This window comes from Oryzias latipes, chromosome 13 (assembly GCF_053564925.1).
Source record: "Oryzias latipes strain Hd-rR chromosome 13, Olatipes_Hd-rR_3.1".
Taxonomy (NCBI): domain Eukaryota; kingdom Metazoa; phylum Chordata; class Actinopteri; order Beloniformes; family Adrianichthyidae; genus Oryzias; species Oryzias latipes.
In genome coordinates this window covers 21,855,779-21,882,143 of record NC_136249.1, presented here as the reverse complement: position 1 = coordinate 21,882,143, position 26,365 = coordinate 21,855,779, and the positions used below count along the sequence as shown (strand labels likewise).

The following is a 26,365-nucleotide window of genomic DNA, read 5'->3' as shown; positions in this document are numbered from 1 at the left end:
CAGCTTTGTTAGGATATCAGAAGGCTTATGTAATGAGTAAATAAATACAGGTCGTTTTTCTAATTAGTTTAATGCTCTTAAGTTGAAAGATTAAGTGGTTTAATGAAGCTGAAATAGATATATTGACTGGTTTATTGACCCGAGACTGGCTTGAGATGACATCACATTCATGTTACTGTTTGGCCACTAGATGGTGCTGCCAGAATTTAAATGTATTTTTTATAACACTGTACACATTTTCTTTGAAGAAATAACAGAAAAGCTGAACGATAAATCTGTTTATTTACACAAAATGGGACTGCTGATGTAGGCAGCTGAATTTAAGACAGTAACATCTTCCATTAGCACTCTATCAAATGCCAGGTGGGTACATAGTTCAATATTGTCTTCATGAAAAACCCAAAGTCTAACATGTGAAGCAACTAAAGGTAAAAATATGGGATTTCACCAGAAATGATAGTCCAAAGGGACAGTACTTTAAATGCACATATGACACTGTTGGAATGTATTAATCTCAAATGAGTTTATATTTTTGAAGATTAATCTTCGTGACCAATCATTTCACAATACTCACAGACAACACTGTTTACACAGATCACACAAAGCAAACCCAAAGTAGTGCTTCACATAAAACCCGCCTGTTTGTTCCGGATCGTTTTAAATGTTAACAGTGACCAAAGAGCACCGTTTTGATTGACAATCCTGCATTGTACCACCCTCTTACAAGCTCTGGCATCAGTCACACACATCTGCATATGTAAGCATTACACATGAACACAAGAGAACTATAAATGCCACCTAAAGACATTATTTTGGATAAACAGGCTACTTCAATCAGAGATAAGGTAAAGGGAAGGTGGGCCTGGCCTGAGTTTATGGGGCTTCTAAATTCTAGTGCCGCTAAAGAATTGCTTTGTTTAATGTGGGAATGAGAAGACTGCCGTCACAGTTGCTTCTGACAAATGCCATAAATGAAAAGATAACTGTGGAGAAGAACTCATTTCTGCAGCCTTTGGCTGTAGAAAAGCAAAAAAAAAACTCAAAGAAACTTGAAATGCTGACACGTTGAAATGTAGTGAAAGACGTCTTTTAAAACGATTCAGAAGGTTAGATAAAAAACTGCAGGGAAAAAAAAAAAAACGGCTGATTGGATATCTAAAAGTGGATGTTGTGTAGTCCTCGTCCACATGCCTGTTGTCACTTGGCATGTTGAAAAACTAGAGGATTTGTATATGAAGTGACATTACACATCAAAGTATTTGTATTTATATATATTTTTTGGATGTCCGGTGGGCAAGAAGGACAGAGGATTTTGTTTTTACTCAAGTGACTGAAGCATGAGAAGCTGCTTAAGGACCTTGGTCTGACTGGTCTCCCTGATCTCTCCTGCCAGGAACATCTCGTCCACTACTGTGTACACCTTGGAGGGGAAAAAACATAACAGACAAGGTCAGAAATGAGAAAGAAAAAAAAAAGGAAAAACCAAGAGTTCACGGGAAATTAGGTCACAAACTGAGCAAAATTGCTTCTCTTAAAAAATGCTTCCATTCCAAACTGAAAAACAATCTGTCAGCTTCTTAAAAACAACATTTTTGACATTCAAATGTTCAAAAAAATGTTCAACATAATTGATCCATTAAAGGAATACAGACCAGAATTCATGCTTTGAACATTTTAATGTTATAAATGTATCACTTCACAGCTTGTTAGTATCTTGGCAATAATTTGGAAGAACAAAACAGAAGAATAAGTGAATTAACTAACCATAGCAGAATGTTCTGAACAGGGGAACAAGGGAAGTTTGGAAATGTTCATTTAACTGAATTTTCAATCCAGGGGAGTTCATCCAAGTTTTAAACAGATAAAAAGGAAATTCTGTTGACTTGTCCTTCTGTTTATACTTTCTTGTACGAGGCATTTGTAAAATAAGTCAAAAGCAAATGGACAAATGATGATTTTCAAGTGCTCTTACCTTGTAGAAGTTGAAGACCAGGTCCAGCTCGCACACATTGTGGAAATACTCGTTCAGGACCTTTTAGAACACAAAGGAAACATCCTAAGCTTCATTCAGGAATCGGGAAAGACTCATGAGCAACATTTTGGGTCTCAGCTTGTTGAGAGGACAGCACACAGACTAATGAAGTGTCACTACAGACTGTTAAACTCATGGAAGTGACCGTTCTCCTTCTTCAAGCTTTCCAAAGCAACTGAATTAGCACAACACTGTTAATAACATAAATTACCATCAAATCATTGCCCATTAAATCTATTTGTTTGGAAGTTCACTTGAGGATAATTTATCCATTTGCTGATATTCACGTAATTCATTTTTTTTCTACATGTTGCTCACTTTTTGTTTTTAAAATTCAAAACAGATTACATTGTTGTCACAAGGAGATCCCAAACGATATCGTCTTATTAAATCTAAAATGATGTCTTTGGGTAAACTATAACTTTACCCCATGGAAATGGTATCTGTTAATGAATATTTTACAATTAATATAAATGATCTCAAGATAAATGTTGCATGATAAACTTTTAAGGGGTATGGTCGGGTTAAAACAAAACTTCATTTTTTCAATATATTGATTCATCAAATCTATAAACTGATTTTCTTTTGAAGCAACTTTTTTCAAGGGAAAACAAAACATTTTTTCAGCTATTTTTATTTGTAAAGTTTTAGAACAACCTATCCTTCTGAAAGTGTTAATCAAAATCTTACAAAATTGTTTTTAGGCAGAAATATAACATAAAACTGGTTGGAGGAATGATACATCATCAGTTTTTAGGCAAAACCCAGTCCTAGAAAATGATAAGTAAAAGGGAAAAAAAAAGGTCAGACACACGAAACACATTTGACCAGGATAACAAAATGATCAGAGCACATTATGTGTACTCACCTCCACAAAGTTGTGAATTCCCTCAAGGTATGCCAGGTTGTTATCAGTCACGTCCACACAAATGCAGAAGTAAAGCCCAGCATAACGCCGGTAAATGATCTTAAAGTTCCTGAACTGTGGGAACAAAGTGGAATCAGCCTGTTAATAATAGAGTTTCTCATATTATGACAACAGCAGATTTACTGGGGTATAGGCTCCCAGACTTTGAGGCAAAACACACCATGATAATTTTATGTTTATCATAAAAAAAATAAATGTGGTACAAACATATATATTCATCTTTATATCCATATTTAATAAAGAAATGGGAGGATTTGAAGCGGGATGTTTTTTTGCAGCAGCAGAAACAACTTTATTTGCTTATACAGAAACAGGGGAAAAAAATAAAAAATGAGTTAAAAAATCCCCCTGGGGTTTTTGAATAATTAGAGAAAATCTGTTAGCTGCTCCTCAAAACTACAATTATACAAACTCAAATAGAATTTGAGATGTATTTTCAATCACTTTTAGTTTCATATCAGGTAAAAACTTGCTGATTCAACAAAATGTATTTGCTGTGCGTTTGAATAATTTTGAGCTTGATGATGGAAGCATCTTGAGTCATAATTCTAAGTAATTTGCACGTGTTTGCACCAAATCTACTGAAGCATCGGTGAAGGCTGACAATTTAAGCTATATTTTCTTCTTTGAAAAACAGTCATCTACACTAGTTTTATCAAAGAAATCGAGCTAAACGAACACTGAACCACTGCCTGACAACATGAATAGTAAACTTCTTTACCTCCACGAAGTTGGTGTGTTTGGCATCTCTGACTGTAACCACAGCATGTACTTCCTCGATCAGCTTTTGCTTTTCATCATCATCAAACTGCATGTACCATTTGGCCAACCGGGTTTTTCCTGCCCGGTTCTGGATGAGAATGAACCGGATCTTTGGGATTAAAAAGAAAATAAGTAAGCAAGGCATAGCTATTTTTAAATCAAGAAATCAAGAGAAATGCGTAGCAGACGCCACAAATAAAGTGTAGCAGTTAATTCAATTCCAGAGATTAAAACATCCACAAATTTTCGAGGGCTCCCTCCCTGACTTAGTTAGTTAACGTTCTTGGCTAATCTGACAGCGGCGTTACATTAGCATTTGCCTCCCGACAGAAAACTGCGAACAATTTAATTGCTATAGAATTCATAAAATATGAATAATTTCTAAATAGGTTGTATTCCTTGTTTTGTTTTTTTGTTTTCTGAAGTCTAGCAAAGGCTGTCAAGTGACTCATTGAACGGCATATCGGTACGAATCCCACCAATGCTAGCAATTCAATGTTGAAAGACTATGGGTGGAAAAAACAAAACATGGAGGAAAAAAGGCGACGTTACCATATTCGTCTCCTTAGCAGAACCTTTGGTGACAACAATATCGAGTTCCTGAGTAACAATTTAGTGGTTTTACATTAAAAAGCAGTTATTCGGGCGAGAGCTCGTCGGTTATCTGCACTAGCTAACAGGAAAAAGGAAAGCTTCGTTGATTTGTGGTGCACCATGGGAAATGTGTTTTTAACGGTTGGATAAGAACTCCTGGAATGTACCAGGAAACTACAAACACCAGTGTTCATTTTTTAAGAACTTGTCCAGTTCTCAACAAGTCACATGATTTGCAATGGTTTTTTTATGTATCAGTTTTTCAGTTTTTTTTAACACCTTCTTTCTTTAGCAATGCACACTTTTTTGTGTTAAATATTTACACATTGGCGGGTTTTAGACATGGACATAGCGGTCAATCGACCAAGAGCTCTTGCTGCAAATAAATAAATAAAATAAAATAAAGAAACAAAAAACCAGGTTTTAAAACCGTGTATATTTATTAAAAGGGCAAAGCATTTTTTTTATACATGTCAATCTCTGTTATGGCCTTTTTAACAACCTGTCCAGGATGTACTTTGCCTTCACCCAACAGTAGCTGGGATAGGCTCCAGCAGCCCTGTGACCCTGAAAGCGATACAACTGGTGAAGAAGTAGGATAGAATGATACAATGTTAGGTGCAAATCATGGGGACTTCTAAAATATTTGGAGCTCTCTCCATACCTGTTAGTAGTCAAAAGGATGAGCCAGACAGTTCCTCTTTCATACAGCAGGTGTCTTCAAAATCCCAAATGCCAAAGGGTGTGAATCCAGACTCTTCCAATTTCACTTCCAATTTCATTTCTCCTGAACACAAGTGTGGTGAAAGGAAGGAAACATTTTCTTTTTCCTTTTTTTTGCGGAGGCAGAGGGGGGCGAAAGTCAAGGTAGAACTGCCACAGACACTACAGCAGCCATGGCTACAGACGAAAATAACAAAAGTCTAATTTGTATAGTATTCAATATTGTTTCATAACGAGTTAACTTTGGAATAAAACCCTGGTCTTTTTTATGTATTTGCAATTTAACATATTTTCCTCTTTTATAACTGCAAAGGAGAAATGTGGACTTCCTGATTTAATTTAAATGCTTGGGGAGACTGGGATTATCAGATATTGCACAACTGCAGCAGAAGGAATGTGTTTCCCCAAGGACCCAGCAAAAATTCAGCTGCAAATGTTGAAGAGGTTGAGGTCAGATAGGAAAAAAAACATGTTTATTATAAATAAACTACAATAAAGAGAAGAAAAAAGCCAAAAATCCTTTGTAAAAACTTTTTCTTCTAGTTATTTCTTTCAGCAATGTTTTGGTATATGTGTAAAAAAAACAGCGGAACTCTGTTAATGTTTTGTAAAAAATAAAATATCTTAAATAGCATTGTAATTTATTAGTTCAAGTAGATTGCTTATACTGTGCCTTGTCTGTGTTGAAATAACCGAAAATGGATTTGAAAACAGAAGCAGATCGTTCAACAGAAACTTTGACCCATGTTAATCTTTCTTTGCAGTGGGGTCATGCAAATATTGCTAAAAACATTAAGTGATACGATTGGACAGAAAACCAAATGTGAGCTTTTAACCCAGCTTGAACATGTATTTTTTTGGTGGCATAACTCTCTCAAAATATGTATAAACACTCACTTTATTACAAATTCCCATCCCATGAAAAAACAAGGCAACTCACCCCCTGATAACAGTCATTAAATTTTACATTTGTCTTGTTTTTTCCATTGCAGGGTGGTTAAAATTAAAATAAAGTTTAAGCTTTTACTGTTATTTAAAAAGCAAACTTCAGCTTTAATGTTCTTGTTGTCACAAGTTGAATAGTTTCTCTTCAAACTCAGTCATGTAAAGAATGGTGAGAGGTAAATTCACTGACCTTGTTTTTGCACAACATGACCAATTTGAAAAAGTAACCAAAATATTTTTAATTAATCCTTTTGGATTGAAAATTTTAGTTGGCTTTTAAAGTAGGCCCACTTCATTCCGCTTTCAAATAACAGCCTGCATTTTTGCATCAAATGAAACATTTGTGCTCATCGTACATGTTTAAGTCTGGATTGGGCTGTTGGAAGACGTTGAGGGAGGGGCAGAGTCACAGGGAATTCATTCCGAACAAGGTCCCGCTGCAAAACATTAAACATCTGTTTGAGCTCTTAGCTTGTTGTCTTTACAACAAATCAGACAATTCTTAGTTGTTATACTGTCCTCCTTAGAGACACAACTTAATTATCATTCAGTGGCTGAACTAATCACAATGCAAACATCATCAAATGATTCTCCTAATAGATGACTTTTCAAATCCAATTGAAATGATTCGATTTTACCTTTTTTTTTTTTTTTTTTTAACTTGTCCTGTCCAACAGCTAGGCAAACAGATGAGAGCTGAGGGCCTCTTGTGTTGGACATATTTTATTTTAACAAGAGGGGTTATTCATCTTCAGACAAACCAAAGGTATGTCTGAATAAACCCCTTTTGTAATTGAGGCCAAACTTTATTAATTTCAATCATGTTTGAAAATCTTTGGTGTTGGACCGGACGGAAAAGGAAAGAGGGGAAGAAGAGAGAGGGACGTTAGAGAGAGAGGGGGGTAGGAGGGTGATAATAGGAGGGGAAGGGGGGTAAGACCATGAAGCAGCATAGAGCAGACAGGTTTACTGGTTGTTTATCGTTACGGTACGGTTCAAATGTAGTACAAAAAGGGCGATTTTACCTTTGACGGGACTGTTTTTTTACTTCTTGATTAGACTGATTGGACAAATCAATGTCCAACGTGGTTGTGTTTATTTTTTAACATTTGTGGCCCTGTTTAGTACTCAGAGTTTTTGTTCCTGCTACAAACCCTGCTTGTGTTTCATTCTCTTGTGGCCGCGCTGTTTCCAATTGCTATCACTTTGCTTCTTGGTGTGGTCACTTTGTGTCTTGGAAGATAATTTACGTTTATTTATGACTGCTTTCGTTTTCCTCTCTGTTTCCTTACGATGAAACAAAGGACTTTTCAGACTTTTGTAGACCCAGAAGGTCATTTACACCTCCTCAGAGGTAGACACCAAACTTAAGTGAATAAAAGTTTTTTTTAACTCTCCCTCGACCCTCCAACAGCCTCAGAGTTCAGATGAGAGCCACGTGAGGAGTTCAAAGTTAAAACCTACTCTTTTAGAGGTTATTCCAGTTAAGCAGCATACTGTGACTTTATCTTTACTAGTATTTCATTTGACATTTTGCTTTAAAACTGTCTAGGTTGGCTCCTGAAATGTGCATTGTTTTTTTCCCTCCTGTCTAAACACAAGCAGGGAGCCTCTTGCATTGGACAGATACTATTGTTGAACATGGTGTATGAGTTGTTGAGCCTTTACTTTATATTTATGAGTTATTCAATAATAACTGTTTAATATTTTAAGTTAAATGTGTTACATTTGAATCTTATTTGTTTTTATGTTGATCTGATTTGAAAAGTATTCATTTGTGTCACTGTATTTTTTATATATTGTAAATTTTATGAAGTGCACAAGTTGTTTTTATTTTTTAAGGATAAAATGTACAATTTAAATATGAAAGGTGTGTACTGTACCTGGGTATCACATTTTGACACACTTATTTTGTGTTTCGAGAATAAAAACTGTCTTTTGCCATGTTAGTTTTGCACAGTAAAGTAGTGCAACTTAAATTCAGGTAAATGCTGACACATTTAGCTTGTTTTAGTTTCTGTCCTCTGTGGTAAATGTTGGTTGTTTCACCCCTGTTTGGGACTTGTATTATTATTTTTGGAAAAGTCTACATCTTTGGCTAAATGACACTGATGCCAACCAGGTTAGACTTGTTTCTTTTTTTTCAAAGCTACTATTTGCAACAGCTGTTTTGCTTTACCATTAAAAAAAACCTATGCATATTTCTAATTCAGACTTTTCAGATTTTTTTTAATTGCTTATAAGACAAATCATCTGGTGGGTTTATTTTTTTGTAGTAATGAGTCTTGGCAATACAGTTTTATTTCCTTTTTAAACAGACCCACCACTGCAAGTGTTGAGGCCCTTTTACCCAATTTTTCAGTCTAATAAACAAAACCACTTTCTAAAGTGCGAGGAAAGTTAGATACCAGACACAACATTTCATCACTTTTTGTGCCATGTTTTTATTGAAAAATCAATGTTGCTCCATGGTGTGTTGTTGTGTACTGTCAGGCATCGCCAGTACCAACAGCGTGCTTGTTGTAGTTGTGTCCACGAACCACTGGGCGAGAGTCTTTCTGTGAGCAGGAGTGGAGATGCTGGATTCACAAGGTCCGCCATTATTGGGAAGCCGGAAAAAAAAAAAGAAGCGAAGGGAGTGAGGGGCAGAGGGATAGACAGAGCGCGTCACACATTTTCTCCAGCGAACGGCTCTAGTACATCAGAAAGGAGATCTCGGGGCTTCCTCGCGCGCCTCCGCACGCGGAAAACACCGTCCCGCTGATTTACGGACGCTTTTGGGACCGCGTTTCCTGCCGACTCTTGTGTTTGGGACTCGACAGAGGCGAATGAGAATCGGTCAAAACAACGTGGTGGCGGAGCCAAGAAGGGAAAACACACCGAAACAGCGCTCTGCAACGCCTCCCATTTTTTTCCTCTTCGTAATACGTTTGCAGTCGCTGTGAAAGGACGCGAGTTTGAGGGACATTTTCCCCCCGCTGCTAATTTAATCAGTATGATGTATTAGTTTATTTCCGATTCAGAGACAGCAATCCTCCACTTCACTTGTCCAGAAACTTCAAACAGTCATTTCATGTCTGCGGGAGCAGACGGGCAGACAGCGTGTTTACCAGACCAACTGAAAATAATCGATGTGAGTTTTTAGGGAAGCGTTTCCCCTCCCAAACACACACGTTTGTGTTTTAAAGTCTTTTCCCAACTGAGGAGCACGGATGAAGAACCGAAGCGCGAGACTGGACTGATTTGGTACGTAGACGCTCCTTATTTCCCCTTTCAACGGCGTTCATGTAACAATTAGACAGTTTTTTCAGAGGAAGAGAAGCATTTAAGGGCGAACATGGACATTTTTCCTCACCTGCTGCTCCAGTTGCGCCAAAGTCCAGGCAAAATCGAGAAACTGGGAGTCGACCTCATTTCGCTTGAGGGCAGACATGATTTTATGGCCCCCAAGTACCTCAAAATGATCATAATTATAATACTTAAGATGATGCTCGGGGTGTATACTTAATAAAGCAGTTTGTAGGGCAAGTCAGGGTAACCATGAGCTTGTTAAATGTTAAATTTAGAGAATAAAGCTAAAAAAAACCTGGTTCTATCCAAACATTAAATTGTTTATACAACAAACACCTGGAATGCATTGGTCTTGTCAGGCCTGGGGAAACTCCACACCATGTCATACTTTAAAAAAAAAAAGTGGGGTGAGGGGGTGGGACAACCACTCAAACTGTTGAAGCAATAACATGTTGGGGTTTGACCAAAGATGGACTGTGCATTTTCTCCCTGATTGCTGTGTGAAAAACCTGGATTACCAGTATGTTTTGCTTGTCAGTTGGTGTTCCCCTTATGTTAATGACCTTTTTTTGTTTGCTTTCATTTTTATGTTTTACTTGTGCTTCTCACCAATCCAGGCTTTCATAAGGCAGAGGCCATTGCATAAACTCCTTTTCCGTGAAAAATATTTTTGATCTCAGCAGAGTGCATCCCTGTGACTCAGAATTAACGCCACCAATTGGCTCCTCTAATAATCCAGCAACATAACTCTATACTTCTATATATATAAGTATATATATTGATGATGGAACTGCTTTGACTCAAGGTTATGTGAATAGGGCATTTTTCTTGCAGCCACTCCCTTTCTGTCGGTGTCCTTCCAGTGCTCTCCTCTAGAAACGCTCCTTAAAGATAACTAACATACTGCTTTAATATTGTCTGAATGAGTTCTAGGGGGGTGACCGTGTTGACGAGGATAACGCCTTATCACACGGCAGTAAAGGCAGGAATGTGCTTTACTGCTAATGCTGTGTCATTGGCTCATTATTTACAGTTACTGGTCACTGCTAGATAGTAGGGAAAATTCCCCCAAACAGGAACTTTGTCATTGGATGATATCCACACATGTATTGGTGCTGTGGATTTGTTGGTCGTGTTTTGGCTGAACACTTTCGGGAAGCTTCTATGCATAGTGATAACTTTATTTAAGGGTACGATACTTGGAAGGAAGTGAACATATCTCTAAACCTTCCTGTGAAGACCGTCTTGGTGCACTCAGGTGAATATATGAACAGCTGTCAGCACTTCTGCGCTGTGCTTGATTGGGCCCTTTGCAAGGCAGTCACACCTCTCCAGGAAGCCTCATTTTCTTCCATTTGCTCAGGCAACATGCTAGCTGGTCTTCTTTCCTTGAACTCTGGCTTGCCTCAGGGTTGCTGATTGGATTGTGAAGCCTTGAGTTTGTACATGCTCATCAGATTAGGGGAGTTTGTCTTTACTCACTAGGACGCCGGCTACAAATGGGCTTGGATCTCTTGCATCATGTTGGAGAAGAAATTCAGTAAAACACAAGATATGGGGGTAGCCTAATGTCATTTGCAAAATAAGGATCACTGAACTTTCGGATCCATCTTCAAATCTGCGTCCCCATGAGGAGACAAAGATTAAAAGTGTGAGATTTTACTTTCACAAGCCACTTCATTTAAATGAAAACTTTCACCTGCTTTTTAAATTTCAATTGACTGCCATTGTGATGGCCATGTCTATAAAAAGGATGTCAAACCTTTCCTTTTGTTAATTTATGCTGGTCACTAAATTTCCTCTGTCGTGTGTTTCTTCAGAATTTTGCTTGTTAGTCAGTATTTGATTGAGAAAGGGGCTAATTATAGCGGGTAGCTTTGGAGTTTGGTGGACCGGATTACTGTCGCTCTCCTCTCAATGGCCGCCTTGTTCTAGTGGCTGATTATTAGGCAGTGAAAGTGCATTCTGGGATGATTGTATCTGAATTTCCATCAGAACGTTTGTCTGCTTCAGCAGAACTGAGGTCCTCTTCACTCCCACAGTGGGTCTTCTCCCTTGCTCATTATAGAACTACAGATGGGGATAGGCTGACATAAAGGCCTCTGTAGTGTCTCTCCTCTGTTGGAGCCAGCACAACCCTGAATGCTGGACCACCAATTTTATGTATGAGTGAACAGACCCTAAATCAACATCAATATTTGTACCCAGGATATGTTCAAGACAGAAAACGGTTTGGATGAAACACTGGCCTTTTTTCTATTCTTTTTGTATTTGGCTAACAAATTGTCTCTCTTTAAGATTTGAAAGTAGTTCTGAATTTAGCCAGTAAGAGGCATAGATTGCCTTCCCTCTTTAACTCCAACTTCGTTTATAATGGTATTGCTTTTTCAATACAAATACATTATTAATTGGTCATTCTACTGAAAATTGAGTGCTTTGGATATGATTAATGTCTGAAATATTGGCTTAGTAACTCTGCTGAGGGACTGCAACAGTGAACTTCATATTTCCAGGCAAAAAATGGATTGAAATGCTGGAATTTGAGTGACCATGGAGATGAAGGACCAGGATGTAAGTCAGAGAGGCATGGTAACCTTTGGACGTCATGGCTTGGGTGCTTTTCAATACACAATGACACAACGGAAGAGTGAGGACTACAGGCTGTGGTACTTCAATGTTGGTGGAAAGAGAACAGAATCTGAGATTTTGGGGGGGGGGCAGAGGAGACAGATTAAAGTCGATTGTCAGTGGGAAAACAGCAGCAAGAAGACTGAGAGTGAAGCAAAGCGTGAGCAAACTGCTGCCAGTTTCTGCTTCAGGCTGTGTTCCTGGTATGTGCCCTTTTAGCTCTGTGCTCAGGGATCAACCAATCAATGACTGTCATAAGTAACCCCACTGCCTGGCTATTGGCCACGGCTGAATTCCATGAATCAGCATGTCCGTAGATAAGATGTTATGATTGAGTCTCTGCCAGTGAAAGGAGGCCACCGCTCAAAGTTCAATAGGTTGGATTTCTGCTGCTATATTTGCAAATACAAAGTTTGTTTCAATCGAAAATGCACTTGCATCTCAGCAAAGCCTTAAATCCCCTCCAAAGGTTGTTCGCTGTGCAGTGAGCAACCCTAAAAAACAGATTTGGAATGCTTCATTATGTGTTATGGCTGTAATAGCCTCTTAATTGTTTTTGGACAAAGTTTGTTGTATCTGCTGCGGTTATGTAATACACTGAAATGATGAAAACACTGCCACAAGTCTCTGGAGCAAAGAGGGATTGCCACAAAATGTGCCTACACAAATATTAAAGGATAAACCTGAGAATGGTTCTAATCTGTGGAGAAAGAGTTACACTCCATCCCTCATTAACTTGAGAGTTTTGATTTTTGCTTTAACATGTTGTACTGACTTACCCCTATTTCAGTTTTTAGTCCATCTGCTTCATTGTCTTAATTCAGCTTGACAGAACAGGAGACGTTCCTGTATGTTTTTCACTGCAACTTCTGTCTAATTGTGCTGTTGGGTTTCCTTTAGGAAGGAAGTCCACCAATCCCATACAAACAGTGTTTCTGCAATGGTTATATTTTGAGCTAGAAGTAGTGGGAAGATTAGTGCTCAGGGTTAAAGGTGAATGGAGGTGTTATTGTCAGTTTAATCTTAATTTGTTGCATGGAATTCTGGGTACCCAGTTTTGAGAAGTAGATAGATTTTGATAACCATGAGTGACTATTGTGACTTTTTCCACCTTTTTCGAAGTTACCTTAAGCTTATAATCAAAATGTTACTTTTTGCCTATATTGTGATGGAACAAGTTTATCTCTTAAGGGCATAGCAGCTGTACTTCAGGGGTGTTCTTCAGTATTTTGTGCAAGGGTTGGTGGGTGTTGGCAGCTTATCACTGGGTTAGGCATACTCGTAGATACTCAAATCGAACAGCCATATGGGATGTTTGAAAGTCAACATGGTCTCAGCCATGTTCTGTCTTAATAACCTGCAAAATGAGGCTGCTTTGCGGGGGGGGAAGGGGGGGGGGGGGATTTGGTTTGCTGGTGTAAAATCCACAAGAATGTGGGAAATAAAGGTTTCCCTGCAGGACAAAGTGTTATCAAGTATTTTTCACGTTCTCTTTCATGGAAATACCTGGTACAATTTTTTTTTTAACCAAAACTTGAAACAGAGGGAACTTTGCTGCCAGGTTGCAAAAGTTTTTTTGTTGCTGTTGCAAACTGTTTCTAAGACATGAGTTAACCATCAACATAATATCCAATGTTCTGTGGGATCATTAAGTATGAGATGCAAGAAAAAAGAAACACAATCAGGTTTAATGTATCCATAGGATTTATTGACTAGCTATGGAAATTCCGAGTCATAATATTCTGTAATGTTTATGTTGTGATTTGTTTCGCAGGCATCTTAATGTATAAAAGTTGTTGCATACCATTTACAGGATGTCTGCAAACTGCAGAAAACTTTAAACTCAAAAGCTCATGTTTAATGCCTTAGGCTAAGGTCATAACGTACAGATCCCAGAAAAAGAAAGAAGACACGAAACTTCTGAACCTTAAGGGAAATCCATCTGATTGCCCTTGAACAAATGAAAATGAACGTTTGACTTTGATTACTGACCTTTTGGTGCAAATACGTGACACCACAGACACTATCTCAACACAATTTAAATGTAATCAATCAACATCTGACATGGACCCTTTAAAAGTAGATCAAAATCTTCTTTTTGTTAAAACTTCATAAGTTGATAATGAAATCCCTTGTCTCAAGTTTTGTCCCCTACAATTGTTTTCAGAAAACATCAAACAGAAAGTAGAAACCTGATTTTTATTCAAAGCTGTGTTTAAGTGTTGGGGTTGACAACAATGGGTTGAGACGAATTGCTGTAGAATCATTTCTCTCTACACTTTGTTAATCATTATATGAAAACATTTTTCGGAGTTGAAACAATTTAAAGCCAGCAAAATGTGTGCGAGAACGATAAGTGCACGATATGAGGAAAACTCGCGATATGCGATATTAGAGATTAATATTGCAATAAGGATATAATTTGTGGTGTATATAAACAAATAGCAAAATAACCAAAACATCATTCCCATTTCATTGCAACAGTTTAAAAATTGTACTCCAAATGACCCTCGTCGACATAGGTGACAACACCTAACACAATAGGCCTCCATCCGATTGGCAAACAACGTGAAGGCGTCCATCCGATTGGTCAAATGCATAAAGAGATTTGTTAAATGGTTCAAGCTGCCATAAGATTGTTTTAGCACATTTAAGGTTTATGATTTATAGCGATTTTCGCCGTCTTTTGCAATCTGCAAATTGCAGAGCTGGATATTGCGATAACGCTAAATTTGCGGTATATTGTGTAGGGCTAATAGGCTCCTTTTGTAAAGATCTCTCTCTGGATTTTGGTTTGTGCCCTGCAACATTATGAATGTTGTAAGTATTTGTTAGTACTTCTGTAAATGTAAGCTGACATTGCTTGTGTATAATGTTTTGTGACATATGTATGTATGTGGTGTCTTTTCCACACTTGTACTATCCAAGTCCATGACAACTTTATTGGAAGTAATTTTATTGAAACACCTGCAGCATTCAGATACAGAGAACTGACGTGCAGAGAAAGGGGGACTTAAAGTGCCCCGATTCAAACCTGTTCTAATTAAAGATGGCAGCTTTAATCACAGAATGATACGCATCTGAGGAAAGGGAAGAGTAACCGTAGTAGACCTGAAAAGGAAGGAAAGAAAAAGAAATCCCTTGACAAACAACCAGACAAGTGTGGTCTGACTTCTGATGTCTCTCCAGCGCACTTGAACTTTTGAGATGTGATTTTATTCTTAAAGTTTATCTTTGAGCACAATAATAAAAATCACACCTTTTCTGTTCACAAAGTTACAGGAAAAAAGTACAAATTTGTTCAATAAAAAAGGGAGTAAGAAGCCGATGCTTACTCCCCTTCTGTCTGTCAGAGTTCTCAGTCAAGGATCCAGTGGACATTTCACTACTTTTCCTCTTAAAACATTTTCTTTGCATTTTATTTTAAATAAATCTATGTTTAGACATTGTTTTAAACCCTCTACTATGCTCAAAAGATCTCTTCTGGTGCTTTCCCTTTCATAACCTTTGATTGTCACACAGCATTTTTCAGTTTATTTTCCTATAGCACTCTCCATCCGACTTCTGGGTTTGGCCTTGAGTGATGCAGTTTTAGCTTTAGTTGTAGTTGAGGACAAAGGAAGGACAACTCCTTGTCACTAGATGTTTGCTTCATTTGGCACTTAAGGGGAATCTGGCCACCACTCATATTTCCTTTGGTGTCTCCCAAATGAGCAAGGACTGATATGGTCCCTTTCACATTTGAGGGCAGATTTTGCTTGGCTATGATAACTTCTGTTTATTCTTAAGCTTTTCCTGGGTCTTATTTGAGCAGGAGGTTGTAATTTAGCAACTCTTATTTGAAAGGTCTCAAAAGTTGTATGATTTTTTTTTTTTTTTTTTTTAACTTGAAATAGTCAACATGTGACAGTCATTTCACTAAATAGCTTCTGAAGATATGCAAAGCCATTACAGACATGAGTTTTGTTTATAATTATTTCTGTTCAGCAGCTGTATGATTGTTGACATATTGTTTTTGAGAGGAGTACATTTTCTTAAGGCATTTGATATCACTCACAGTAAACTACTGAGAGCTCACCTTAGTGTTCTTAACCTTACCCCATCTCGTTTTTGGCCCAAACTAGAGCTTGTACACACCCAGGGTTGATGAGTAAGCTCTGCTGGATCCGCCGTCGGCAGGGCCTGCAATTATCGATTGCAGTAGCACAGCCTGTCATCCAGCCACCACTTAGCTAATGATGTCCCTGCCGTTGTCTCACAGTTTGGAAAACAGCCATAAAACAGGACGTCTGACGGGAATGGCGGCATTGGAGGAAAGGATGGATTTAAATGATATGTAACCACACTTAAAGTAGTGTGTGAGCAGAGTCGAGCTGTGGGAAGCTCGACTCTCAACTGCAAGGATGGTAGTTTTGTCATCTTTATTACTGTGCTGCTATATGTGTTGGCCCTCTTTTCTATTTATTTATCAGCTGATTTCACATGAGAACATGTAGTTTGGTCTTACTCAGTTCAGCTTCTGTTAAATATCCCTGGTAGACAAATACGTTTGTCTTTAGGTGATACACATCAGTCAATTGACATCAAAAACATTGCTAAATTCATTAGGTTTGTAATTATCCAAATCATTCTAATTTTAGACAATTGTCTTAACTGGATTCTAATAATAGCCTAAAAAGTGACCAACAGATTAGATCGATGGTGTGTTTGGTGTATTGCCCCTACTAAGCAAGCAATGAGCAACAGTGGAGACGAACTCTTCTTCCACATAGAAGAACAAGAAGAAAACCTCCAGCAAAACCAGGGTCAGGATCAGCAACTATGAGAAAACTGCAGGAAGACATATGGACCTAAAAACAGTAGAACATATGTTACACAACAAGTGATGCATGTTAGTTAAAGTAAAATTCATGAATGCATCCATAAATAGAAGGGAGAAAAAACACCGAAACGTGAATGGCATTTGTGGTGAATAAATACTATTTTAATTCTATTGATGAAAAGGATTGTTTATTTTTTTTCCTTGCAATCCGAAATGTTGCATTTCATTGATCAAAATTTGCAATTTTCACAACCTGCTTTTTAAGTGATAATGCACACAGGCTCGGATAGCATGGGCATATGCCTGCATTATGACATTAGTTGATGTTACTAGAAAACAGCATAGAAAGGCTTAAGAATCGCAGCATCAATAAAAAAAAAGCTACTTTCAAAGTAATTTTTAGAACTTAATGAAACTCTTAGGACATTCAGTAAATTTTGGTTGATTTTATTTATTTCCTGTGGGTTTGCTTAGGTTTGATGAGGGAAACCAGTTGTTGCTAATATTTATGAAAACTATCTGAAGTGCATAAAACTGCTGCATTGCCCTGTGCCATTTTAGAGAGCTGTAAATGGATTCCTGTTGTTGGGTTTTTGAGCAGATGACATGGGTCATTTCTCTTGATCCAATACCATAATTTCCCAGGATGCAGTAGTGGCCCTAAGGTCCATAGCTGTCATGTCAGAGGTCATTTCCTGTTGCAGTGTTCCAGCAGCTCCTGAAGATCCACCATTTTGTTACAATTCTGATAATGATTAGATGAGTGTGGACTTTGTTTGCTGGTAAGTTTATTTGGAGTCATGTTTTTTTAACTTCTATATTACAAGAGAAAATACTTAAGAACAGCTGGATAAGATAAGTAGTAGAGATTTTCCCAGGAATTCCCCAGATTCAAAAGTTCTTCCTACTCTTTCAGTAAATTTACTGGAAGTGTTGTCAAGGTCAAGTTGTGGATGGCACAGCACAAGTGGGAGGCTAGATCACCTCTTAAAGTTTCCCTTTTTGAAGTACACGACATGCTTTTCAATAGAGATGGTTTCACAATAGTTTGCTGAAGTGCTCTTTTCTAATAGTACTGTTGAATGTAAAATTGCTGATTTGTGAATTGCAGCTAACCACAAACCCAAGGGCGCACAAGTCTAGCCTCTTCTTTTGTAACATTTTCTGGCTTCCGTGTATGCTCAAAGTTGAGAAGATAAAAGTAAGGGAAACATGGGTGAAGAATGTAAACATTTCTGGGAGTTGTTTTTGGTTTGAAGGTTATTCAGAGAGGACAGCCCTACCACACAACGGTGCGCATTAGTCACTGTCGCTGGAGAGCGAAAATGCAAGCAGTTCTACCCAATGAGGGAAAAGGTTGCTGGGAATGCACTCTGTCAGGTCAAGATGAACTGGGTCTGTTATAGCCTAAATCCATCTTATGTCTGGAATGAAAAAGAGCTGGTGAAAGGTGAGCATTAACTAAACATCTTGATAAACTTAAATCCAAAGACTCCTACATTTCTGCATTCAGTTTTTGCAAAAGAGAGAAAATTCATCTGCACTAAGTGCAACGGTAAATTAATCATTTTAAGTTACAGTTGAACAATTACAATTTTTATTCTTGGAGCAAAAAACTACGGGAATAAATAATCCAACAGTGGATTTTCTTTGTGCTTATTTATGTATATTTTAATATCTGTTATCAACTATTTTAAACTACTAATATTCAAGTTTCTTTCTTAGTTCACAGAAATAAATAGATCTTTGATTCATTTTGTTTATAATATTTATTGCCAGCGATTAAGCCATTGTAAACCTGTGGCAATACTGTTGTGACTTTATAGCTAATTTCTAAAATGAAAATAAAAAAGAAATGTTGACAACAAGGACCACCTCTTCCAGGACTAGATGAAATTGGCATATTTTCTCAGTGAAAATGAAACAACTGTGTCAGCCTAATGGGCCAAGAGACTGTAGCTGTTTTCAGGGAGATGTAGTACCAGACGAGACATGCTAACTACGACGAGCTAATTTAGTGTGAACGGTGCAAATAAACGGACAAATCGACAATAATGTTTGTAAAAACATTTAGATGTATTTGTTTTCTCTGCAAAGAAATTAAAAGTATACCCTTGCATTAAAATGTTCAATAAATAGTTCATTTGCATTTAATAATATTAAAATAATCAGGCTGAAGGGTTGGCACTTAAACATTTTCACCTCACCAAATCTGTCCCGGTTTGCCAAAAGGTTGGACACTCCTGTATTAACACCTAAATGCCAAAAAGACATTAGGAATTAAACTTTGATTATGACTGCCTTTTTTGTAGACTGTCGTCCATCCATCCATTTTCCCCCTTTTGGGGTCATGGGATTATTGGAGTTTATCCCAGCCACTGTTGGGAAAGGCAGGGTACAGCCTGGATGGGTTGCCAGTCCATTGCAGGGCTGCATGGAGTAGTCCGCGATGTAAATTCAATAGATATGCCACAACAAACCATTCTCCCTGTAAGTCAGAATTATCTTTACTTAAACTTCATGTGTCATCTATCTTTCACGTGTTCGTTTTAGTCTAACATGTGAAAGATGTTTTTCACAAAAAACATGACTTTCATGCTGTGTACATTCAGGTTTGAATGCACAGTGAAACATTTTCAGTAAATGTCATAAACTAGGTCAGGCACAATCCTGGTATCGTCAAATCATAATTTTTTTTATTGGTATTAATCCATGTAATAATATTAAGCATGAGACTTATAGGTGTGCACATAGCTGTCAGATCATTTCAGTTTTTTCCGTTTTATTGCAAATCTAGTTTGGATACTGTTGAGTAAAACAAACCAAACCGGTGATACAAACTAGTTTAACCTGTTTGTAAACCAGAGGTTTAAGGTACTACATGGTGTTTGTAAGACAGCAGTATCTCTGTTTACTTGAACGTTACACACTTCTACTTTTAATGATTCCGTTTTTGCATTCCAGGTGTTCCCATCATTCTGTCTCTCTTATGCCAGTATTTGACCATACTGTATGGAGTACCCCTAATCAGTTATGCAGTTCTGAGACTGTTCAGCTTTTAAACCCAAGCAGGGGCCTCGCCTTTTTCCCTCTTCCTGCTGCCAACCTGTCAAGAGATGGTGGTTGACAGAAGACATGGGTAGTTTATGTCAGCTCTCTTCTCAAAGGGATCTAGACGTCCGACGAAATTGGGCAACAATATCCAACTGTTAGACGGGAAGCCATGGCTGTAGAGAGAGAGAGAGAGAGAGAGAGGCAAAAGGATGGAAGGAACAGCTTGCTGTTGTTTTGCTTTGTTTATTTTTTCACGTCGGTGCTAAAAGCGGACATGCAGGATGTTAATGGTTAGAGCTCTGTTGCCAAAAAAACTGTGTGTGTGTGTATGCTCCATGGGATACAGGAACCATTTGGCGCATTATGAGGTTGAGGGATCTTGGTTTAAGTTTTATATCCGTTTTGTTATTGGTTTTCTTTGTATTCGTTGTTTTTGATGTGAAGACGAGAAGCTATGATTTCATGCTGTGAGAGTTTAGCCACTTAAAGCAAAGGTTCTGTGTGTCGGGTTGTAAACTTGTTCAGAGGGACTCTAATGTTCAACAGCATTTGCTAAACACTTGTGCAACGATTGGGAGATCTTTGCAGACGTGTGGAGTGTCGCTTCTGGGGCCCCCCCATTGTGTACCACGGTAAACAGTTCCCACTGCTTGCACAGCTGGGGCACACTCGATGGGGCTTTGCTTTGCACATGAAGAGGGACACGAAGAGATAACTGAAAAGCAGAGACGTGGTGAAAGTAGAATTGGGGGTGGGTGAAGAACTGCCGGACTGACGGAACAGAGGAATTCTGTCTGAGCCTTTGGGGCAGGATAGAAACTGCAAAAAGAAGCAGACGAGAGCGCAGAGAAAATGAGAGCAGAAAACTGATTATAAATGACAAATCCTCAGCTCCTTGCAACCAAATGGTTTTAGCTGTTGTATCCTAAGGGTGGGAATCTGCAACTGCATTAGCTCTGACTCCAGATCAATCTGTTGTATGTATTCTGTACGCATGTGTATGTGGCCTCAGCTAAATTCAACTGACACAGAAATTCATTTTTTCCCCTCCTCTCTTCTGTCCTGCCTTTGTCATCTAGCCTGTGTAGATGACTACGTGGAGCTGATTGGCTGGGCAGAAAGAGAGGGATGAGGGGTTTGTCGTCTAATCTGCCAGAGGTTCGTCACTGATGGGCCTCTGTAGAATGGCTTTAGCAAAATTACTGTTCCAGGGAAGGGCAAATCCCTTTTATCAGATAGGAGCTCTACCGTTATCTCTTCTTTCATTGCCGATTTACCTCTCCTTCTTGTCACCACATCAGTCAAGCTATTGGTGCAACCTTTTATCACTGCCTCTAAACCTGTTAGACTTAGAGTTTACTTCCATCAGTACTTATCCAAATCTTATAACTTATATTGTGCATCTACTTCTGTGCTTTGCACTTTATGCCCAATTCCGCTGTCTTTAAGAAGTTTGAGGTTTTACAATTGTCCCATTTTCACTCATCAGGAATAATTGATGGGCATAAAACGATCCAGGTAAAATCAAACTGCATAGTGATGTGCTAAAAGAGCTGTAAGATTTTGCGTCTGATACGTTATGGAACCATTTTCGAAAGAAGATGAGTCGAGATATGATTTAAACCTAAAGGGTCCCGTCTTCTAATTTCCAGACACGTTTTTAATACTTTTCAAGTGGAAGATGGATGTTACTCTTTCATCAGATGTGGAGCATAATAAAGTTTTAAACATGTTCTCGGTAACTTTATGGTACAAGCAGTGAAGTCTTTTAATCACTGGAAAGTGGCATCATCCATGGATCATTGCCAGCAAGACCAGAACAATATTGCCACAGCTCATTTTGCAAGTAAAAAATGTAAAAGAATTCTTAGGAATGAGAAAAATATACATTTTAAGTGGCTTGCGGTTTGTCACAGCTTTTGTTTAGGGAGTTTTTGGATTCTTCATAAAGTACAAAAATGGAATTTGAACCCTTTACATATTTTTCATATTCTGGTATGCTACAGATGGCCACCACTGTTTAATGTTGAGAAAGGCAAACCATGTAGATTCGGTTTTCTGAATGCCTAAGTGAACTTGCATTGGCCCGTCCTTTTTTTCTTTCATTAATGTCATGTGAGGGTAAATAAAAAACAGAACAAAAAAAACGCCACACAATATTAACTGCAGCTTGTTGAAATGTAGCCTTAACCCGAATTGGCAATGATTCTCTTTTGACCACTGGTAAAAGAGGCAACATGAGTGTGGTCATGTATAACTCTTGTAAAGTCCTCACACTTGGTGTTATTTGGTTGAGTTGTTGTCAGCTGCTCTGTTTATTGCCTCTGTGTGCTCATGTGTTTGTGTGGATGGACCAGTTTTCAGCATAGCCGTTTCCACCAACCGATAATGATTAAAATCCTATTGGCCTGCACTTTGTTAATCTTTCTCTGACTTTGTTTTGAGTTGCTACTCAGTGGCTGCTGTCGCAATATGCAGTTGATGCGGTGACGAGTCATCTGCTAGATAATTAACTGGGGAAAATGTGTGGACACATGTACAAAAGTTTGGTAAAACTCAAAAATAAAATGAGGATTTTGATTTTAGACTCAGTTTAGAAAAATCTGTTAATCACCACCAACACAATGGGGCTAAAAAAAACTAAATTTAACTTTACCAAAAAAAAAACATTATATTGTTTTAAATAGAAACTTTATCTGCTAGAAAAAAGTTTGTTCTATTCTATGGTTTTAAGCGGACGTAATTGAAAAATGTTAAGTTTAACCCATAAAAACCCAGACCCATTTTTCCTGAAAAATTAAATAATGTAGAATACGCCACAAATGAAGTGGACCACTAAAAACATTTGATATTTTTCTGTTCCACTGATGTCACCATGGGTCTTTACAGGTTAAATTTATGTTAAGCTAAAGTGCATGCTTTGCACACATTTTTTTATTTTACATTATTACCTGTCACTTCTTAACTATGGTATATAATTGGATATTTGAAATATCACCAATCAGTTTGCTTAGAAAAATATCACACCAATACTAAATGCTCAGTGGACCAGGCTTTGTGAGATTATATGGCACCAGTTTGGTTCATGAGAAGGTGACAGTACCAGTTCAGACATCAGTGTTGCATTATCTGAAATTTCATCCATCTTGCTTTGAAGATGGTAGGCTGTCTAACTTTGTGTCTCAGTTAATAAAAAGCTATGGAGAGACGAAAATTGGCCAGCCTAAGCAAATAACCTGTTACGACCCACTGCAGCTGTCTTACTGTCTTCAGGCTGAAATTTGCCATCATTTACCTGCTTCAGCAAGCTCACTCCCATCTGGACAAAGCAGGCAGTAGTGTGCAGATCATATTCTATGATTTCTATATTTCGTTCAACATGATTCAGCCTGCACTACTATGTGAAAAGCTTCAGAAAACTCAGTTGGGTGCCCCCATAACTGCCTGGAGCATTGACTACCTGACAGACCATAGTTTATAAGACTGAAAGGCAGTGTCTTTAAAAAAGTGGTCAGCAGCACAGGAACACCCCAGGGGACTGTACTGTGATCATTTCTCTTCACTCTGTACACCTCAGACTTCCACTGTGACTCAGTGGGAAGACTGCAGACTGTGTGGTCCTGTCGTGTGTTAGTAGTGGACTGCTTTGTGACATCCTGTTTGAACACTAATCTGATGAGGCAAATCAAGAAGAAGTTAGTTAAAATCTATTTTCTTTTCTTGATAGAAGAATTGAATCATGTGGTGTTAAACCAGATACCAAGTGTTCATCTGGACAACTGACTTAACGCAATGATGAGGCATAGATCGACTGTACTATATTACGAAATGTAGGCTCCTTCAGTCTTTGCAGTAAGATGTATTTCAAGATGTGGGTGTGAGAAAGCACCATGTACCGGTATTTGGATAATCAAGGGTCAAGCAACTGCTGGGATGCATTGACAGCAGCTGTTTTTCCAAGAAAAAACCTTTCAGATTTAACCAACTAACCAGGCCTTCTGCCATCTGGTGATCTTTAGAAAAGAGAATCCCAGCTGGGTGATGCCACCAATGTCCCGTCTTTCTAGTTCGTGTTGTCTTGCTACATTTCTTAATTTTCATCTCACCTTTTTTTCAAACATTTGAACCTATTATTTTTTTAACTCTGTAAATGTTTGTATTGTCCCAATCCAATGAGAAGTTATTTTACCCATCCTAAAATATAGAAGCTAAAAAAATGTCAACCTTTTTAAAAATGACTTTAGTTGAAGGACATTCCTGTGCAGTTGCTGTGAACGGGTGGAGAATGCTAATAATTTTTGTACGTTTAGCTGGTTTGCTGCTCTCAGAAGTGAACCAAAGACCAAAGCAGACTGAACTAACCGGAATGATCACACAGTTGTGTGATGTCGCCCAACTAAGACAGGAAATAAATGCAAGAAAGCGACCACTTTTTTAAAGACACTGCCTTTCAGTCTTATAAACTATGGTCATGTTTGGATAAGATGAGCTATCACAGTTGCCCAAAAAGCCTTACCCAAACCAAAGTGAACCAAACTTGCCAGTTTAATAGATGCCTTAATTCGTTGAATTATAGTGGGAGAAAGTAATACAGTTCGCTAGTAGTTAATCTCTGATAGGCGTTTTTTCGGGTCCAGTTTTAGCTGCTTTGCTAACAGTATTGAATGACAGTGGTCAGGATTAGTCGTTTAGTCAGCCCCACCCTTCTTTATTGACTCTCACTGCAGTCTACAAGGAGCACTTGCCTGTCTTTCTGCCTTTCAACACAGCTTGCCACACATATTCTCTTAACAGCTCAAGCTGTTAATGTTGCGGCAGTTAGCCATACAGCTTACACCAATGTCAAAGCCACTAATCTCTCTAGTATAAAGGCCAAGCAAGGGAATTTATGTTAGGCTGCTACAGGAATGAAAGGAAAGCGGAGAATCGTTTGAGCAGGTTGTCAGATAAGGCTCTTGTGCTTTCTGTGTGGTGCTTTTTAAACCACGTTAAGCTGCTTAATTAAACATAATCTACAGACCCCAGACTGAGGCGGAACTAATGAAATTAAAAGACTCAAATCCCATCCTGCCATCACACTCTTCTACACCACACCATCACTTGTGGTTCCCTGCCTCATCTGTGCTCTGTCCTCTCCACTGCCTGCCATCACACCCCAACCCCCCTTCCTCCGTGCTTTGAACTTTCATCTTCCTTATTTTCCACTTTTTTCCTTTTAAAACTGGTTCTTCTTCCATCACACCTTCAAAGTTTGACTAGTCTCCATGACAACCTTGGAGATTTATCCTCGATCTATATCTCAAGCTGTGTAGAGATCAGTATGTTTTTACTTTGATAGGCACAGTTTGTTTTCTCTTAAAGGAGTGAGTGAATTGTTGGTATTACAAAAACACAAAAACATTTTTCTGTCATCTAAAACACAGACGTTTTGCAGTGTGCTGACTATATACACTTAATGTGCAGAACTTTTAAAACATTTATAAGAGAAGTGTTTACAGATTTCATTTCTGTAATTGGAAAATTGATGAATGTTTAAGGAATCTGTAAATTTGCACTTTTGAACTTATGTTGCTTCAGATGGAAACATCAATGTATAGATGGTCCCTGTCCACATGCCTCAGTCATAGTGTCATTGTGTTATTTTAATTTTTTTTAAAACAAGTAGGCTATAAGTTGTGCTGTTTTTAAAACATATTTTTTGGAATAATGAGTGCAGTTGTTTGTGGCTCCAGTGTTTAAATTCAGTCAGCTCAAAGTTGGATCCATCTAAGTATGTGTTTATCTTAAAAAAGGGTTAAATAGATTTGTTGTTTTACTCAGCTGTAACCCATGTTCAAAAGTGTTTTCGTCCTTTTTTGATTTTAAGTATTGGCAGTCTGAACAAAAAACAACTTTGGCTATTAGACAATGTGCTGTGATTTTTATATTTGACCAAGAAGTAAAGAAGGTGATGCAGTTTTGTTTGTCATGAACAGCTTTTAGTTTAATCTTGATCTTATCTAAACATTTCCCTTGGTTAAACCAGCTTTAGGGTTGGGAGTAAAATCTACCTTTTTAGTTCTCTAGCTTGAACCTTTTTTTTTTTATAAACCTGTTTGTTGTCTGGGAAGATTCATTCCATTCCCGGATGGTTCCAAAGCACAAAACGTTTTTTAAGAAGGTCATCTGCACTTTGTTTTGTAAATTAAAGACATTCACCTCTTACTCAAGAGGCTTATTTATTGATTGTTGATTTTTGTTGATCCAGTCTCCTGGGACGACCCCAGCCACCTTCCATAGGAAACTCACTTGCATCAGTGAACTTATCCCACAGTTCAAGAGTGAGTATAGAAATGTAGATTGACCAGTATAGTGAGAACTTAGTTCTTTTCACTCTAAACAGATCTGATCAAAGTTGGATAACTGCAGATGTTCTCATTGTTGTAATTTTCTAACTTGTGAACAGAAGCCCAGATACTTCCACCCAGGGGCGTGACTTGCTCCTAACCCAGAGAAGACATTCTATGTTTTTCCAGCTCCAAAATGTATTTAGTTTTCTGGTGTTTTCAGCTAAATTTGAAGGGCTATTATGCCCTGCATATTTGGT

General features: G+C 38.1%; 2 protein-coding genes and 1 long non-coding RNA gene across 5 annotated transcripts in view; 1 reads left to right on the top strand and 2 right to left on the bottom strand.

Moving 5' to 3' along the window:
* Positions 1 to 261: 261 nt before the first annotated feature.
* On the bottom strand, positions 262 to 4,447 carry ap2s1 (adaptor related protein complex 2 subunit sigma 1). Its single transcript, XM_023961227.2, has 5 exons — positions 4,275 to 4,447; positions 3,682 to 3,831; positions 2,901 to 3,014; positions 1,973 to 2,032; positions 262 to 1,420 (listed from the first exon to the last, which is right to left on the bottom strand). The coding sequence occupies exons 1-5, from the start codon at positions 4,275 to 4,277 to the stop codon at positions 1,319 to 1,321; spliced, it is 429 nt and encodes a 142-aa protein (XP_023816995.1). The 5' UTR covers positions 4,278 to 4,447; the 3' UTR covers positions 262 to 1,318.
* A 3,965-nt stretch (positions 4,448 to 8,412) lies between these two features.
* LOC105355424 (uncharacterized) lies at positions 8,413 to 9,693 on the bottom strand. Of its 2 annotated transcripts, XR_013647243.1 has the most exons (3): positions 9,612 to 9,693; positions 9,340 to 9,438; positions 8,413 to 8,563 (listed from the first exon to the last, which is right to left on the bottom strand). It is a non-coding gene; the product is annotated as an uncharacterized LOC105355424 (long non-coding RNA). The 2 variants fall into 2 exon arrangements; XR_909843.4 differs by lacking the exon at positions 9,612 to 9,693 and having other exon boundaries at positions 9,340 to 9,479.
* The window catches only part of arhgap35a (Rho GTPase activating protein 35a), a 62,811-nt gene continuing 45,005 nt past the window's right edge, over positions 8,560 to 26,365 (top strand). For both annotated transcript variants that reach the window (XM_078929918.1, XM_004075657.5), the window contains exon 1: positions 8,560 to 9,230. The gene's annotated coding sequence lies outside the window, so the exon portion shown is untranslated. The remainder of the gene's footprint in view (positions 9,231 to 26,365) is intronic.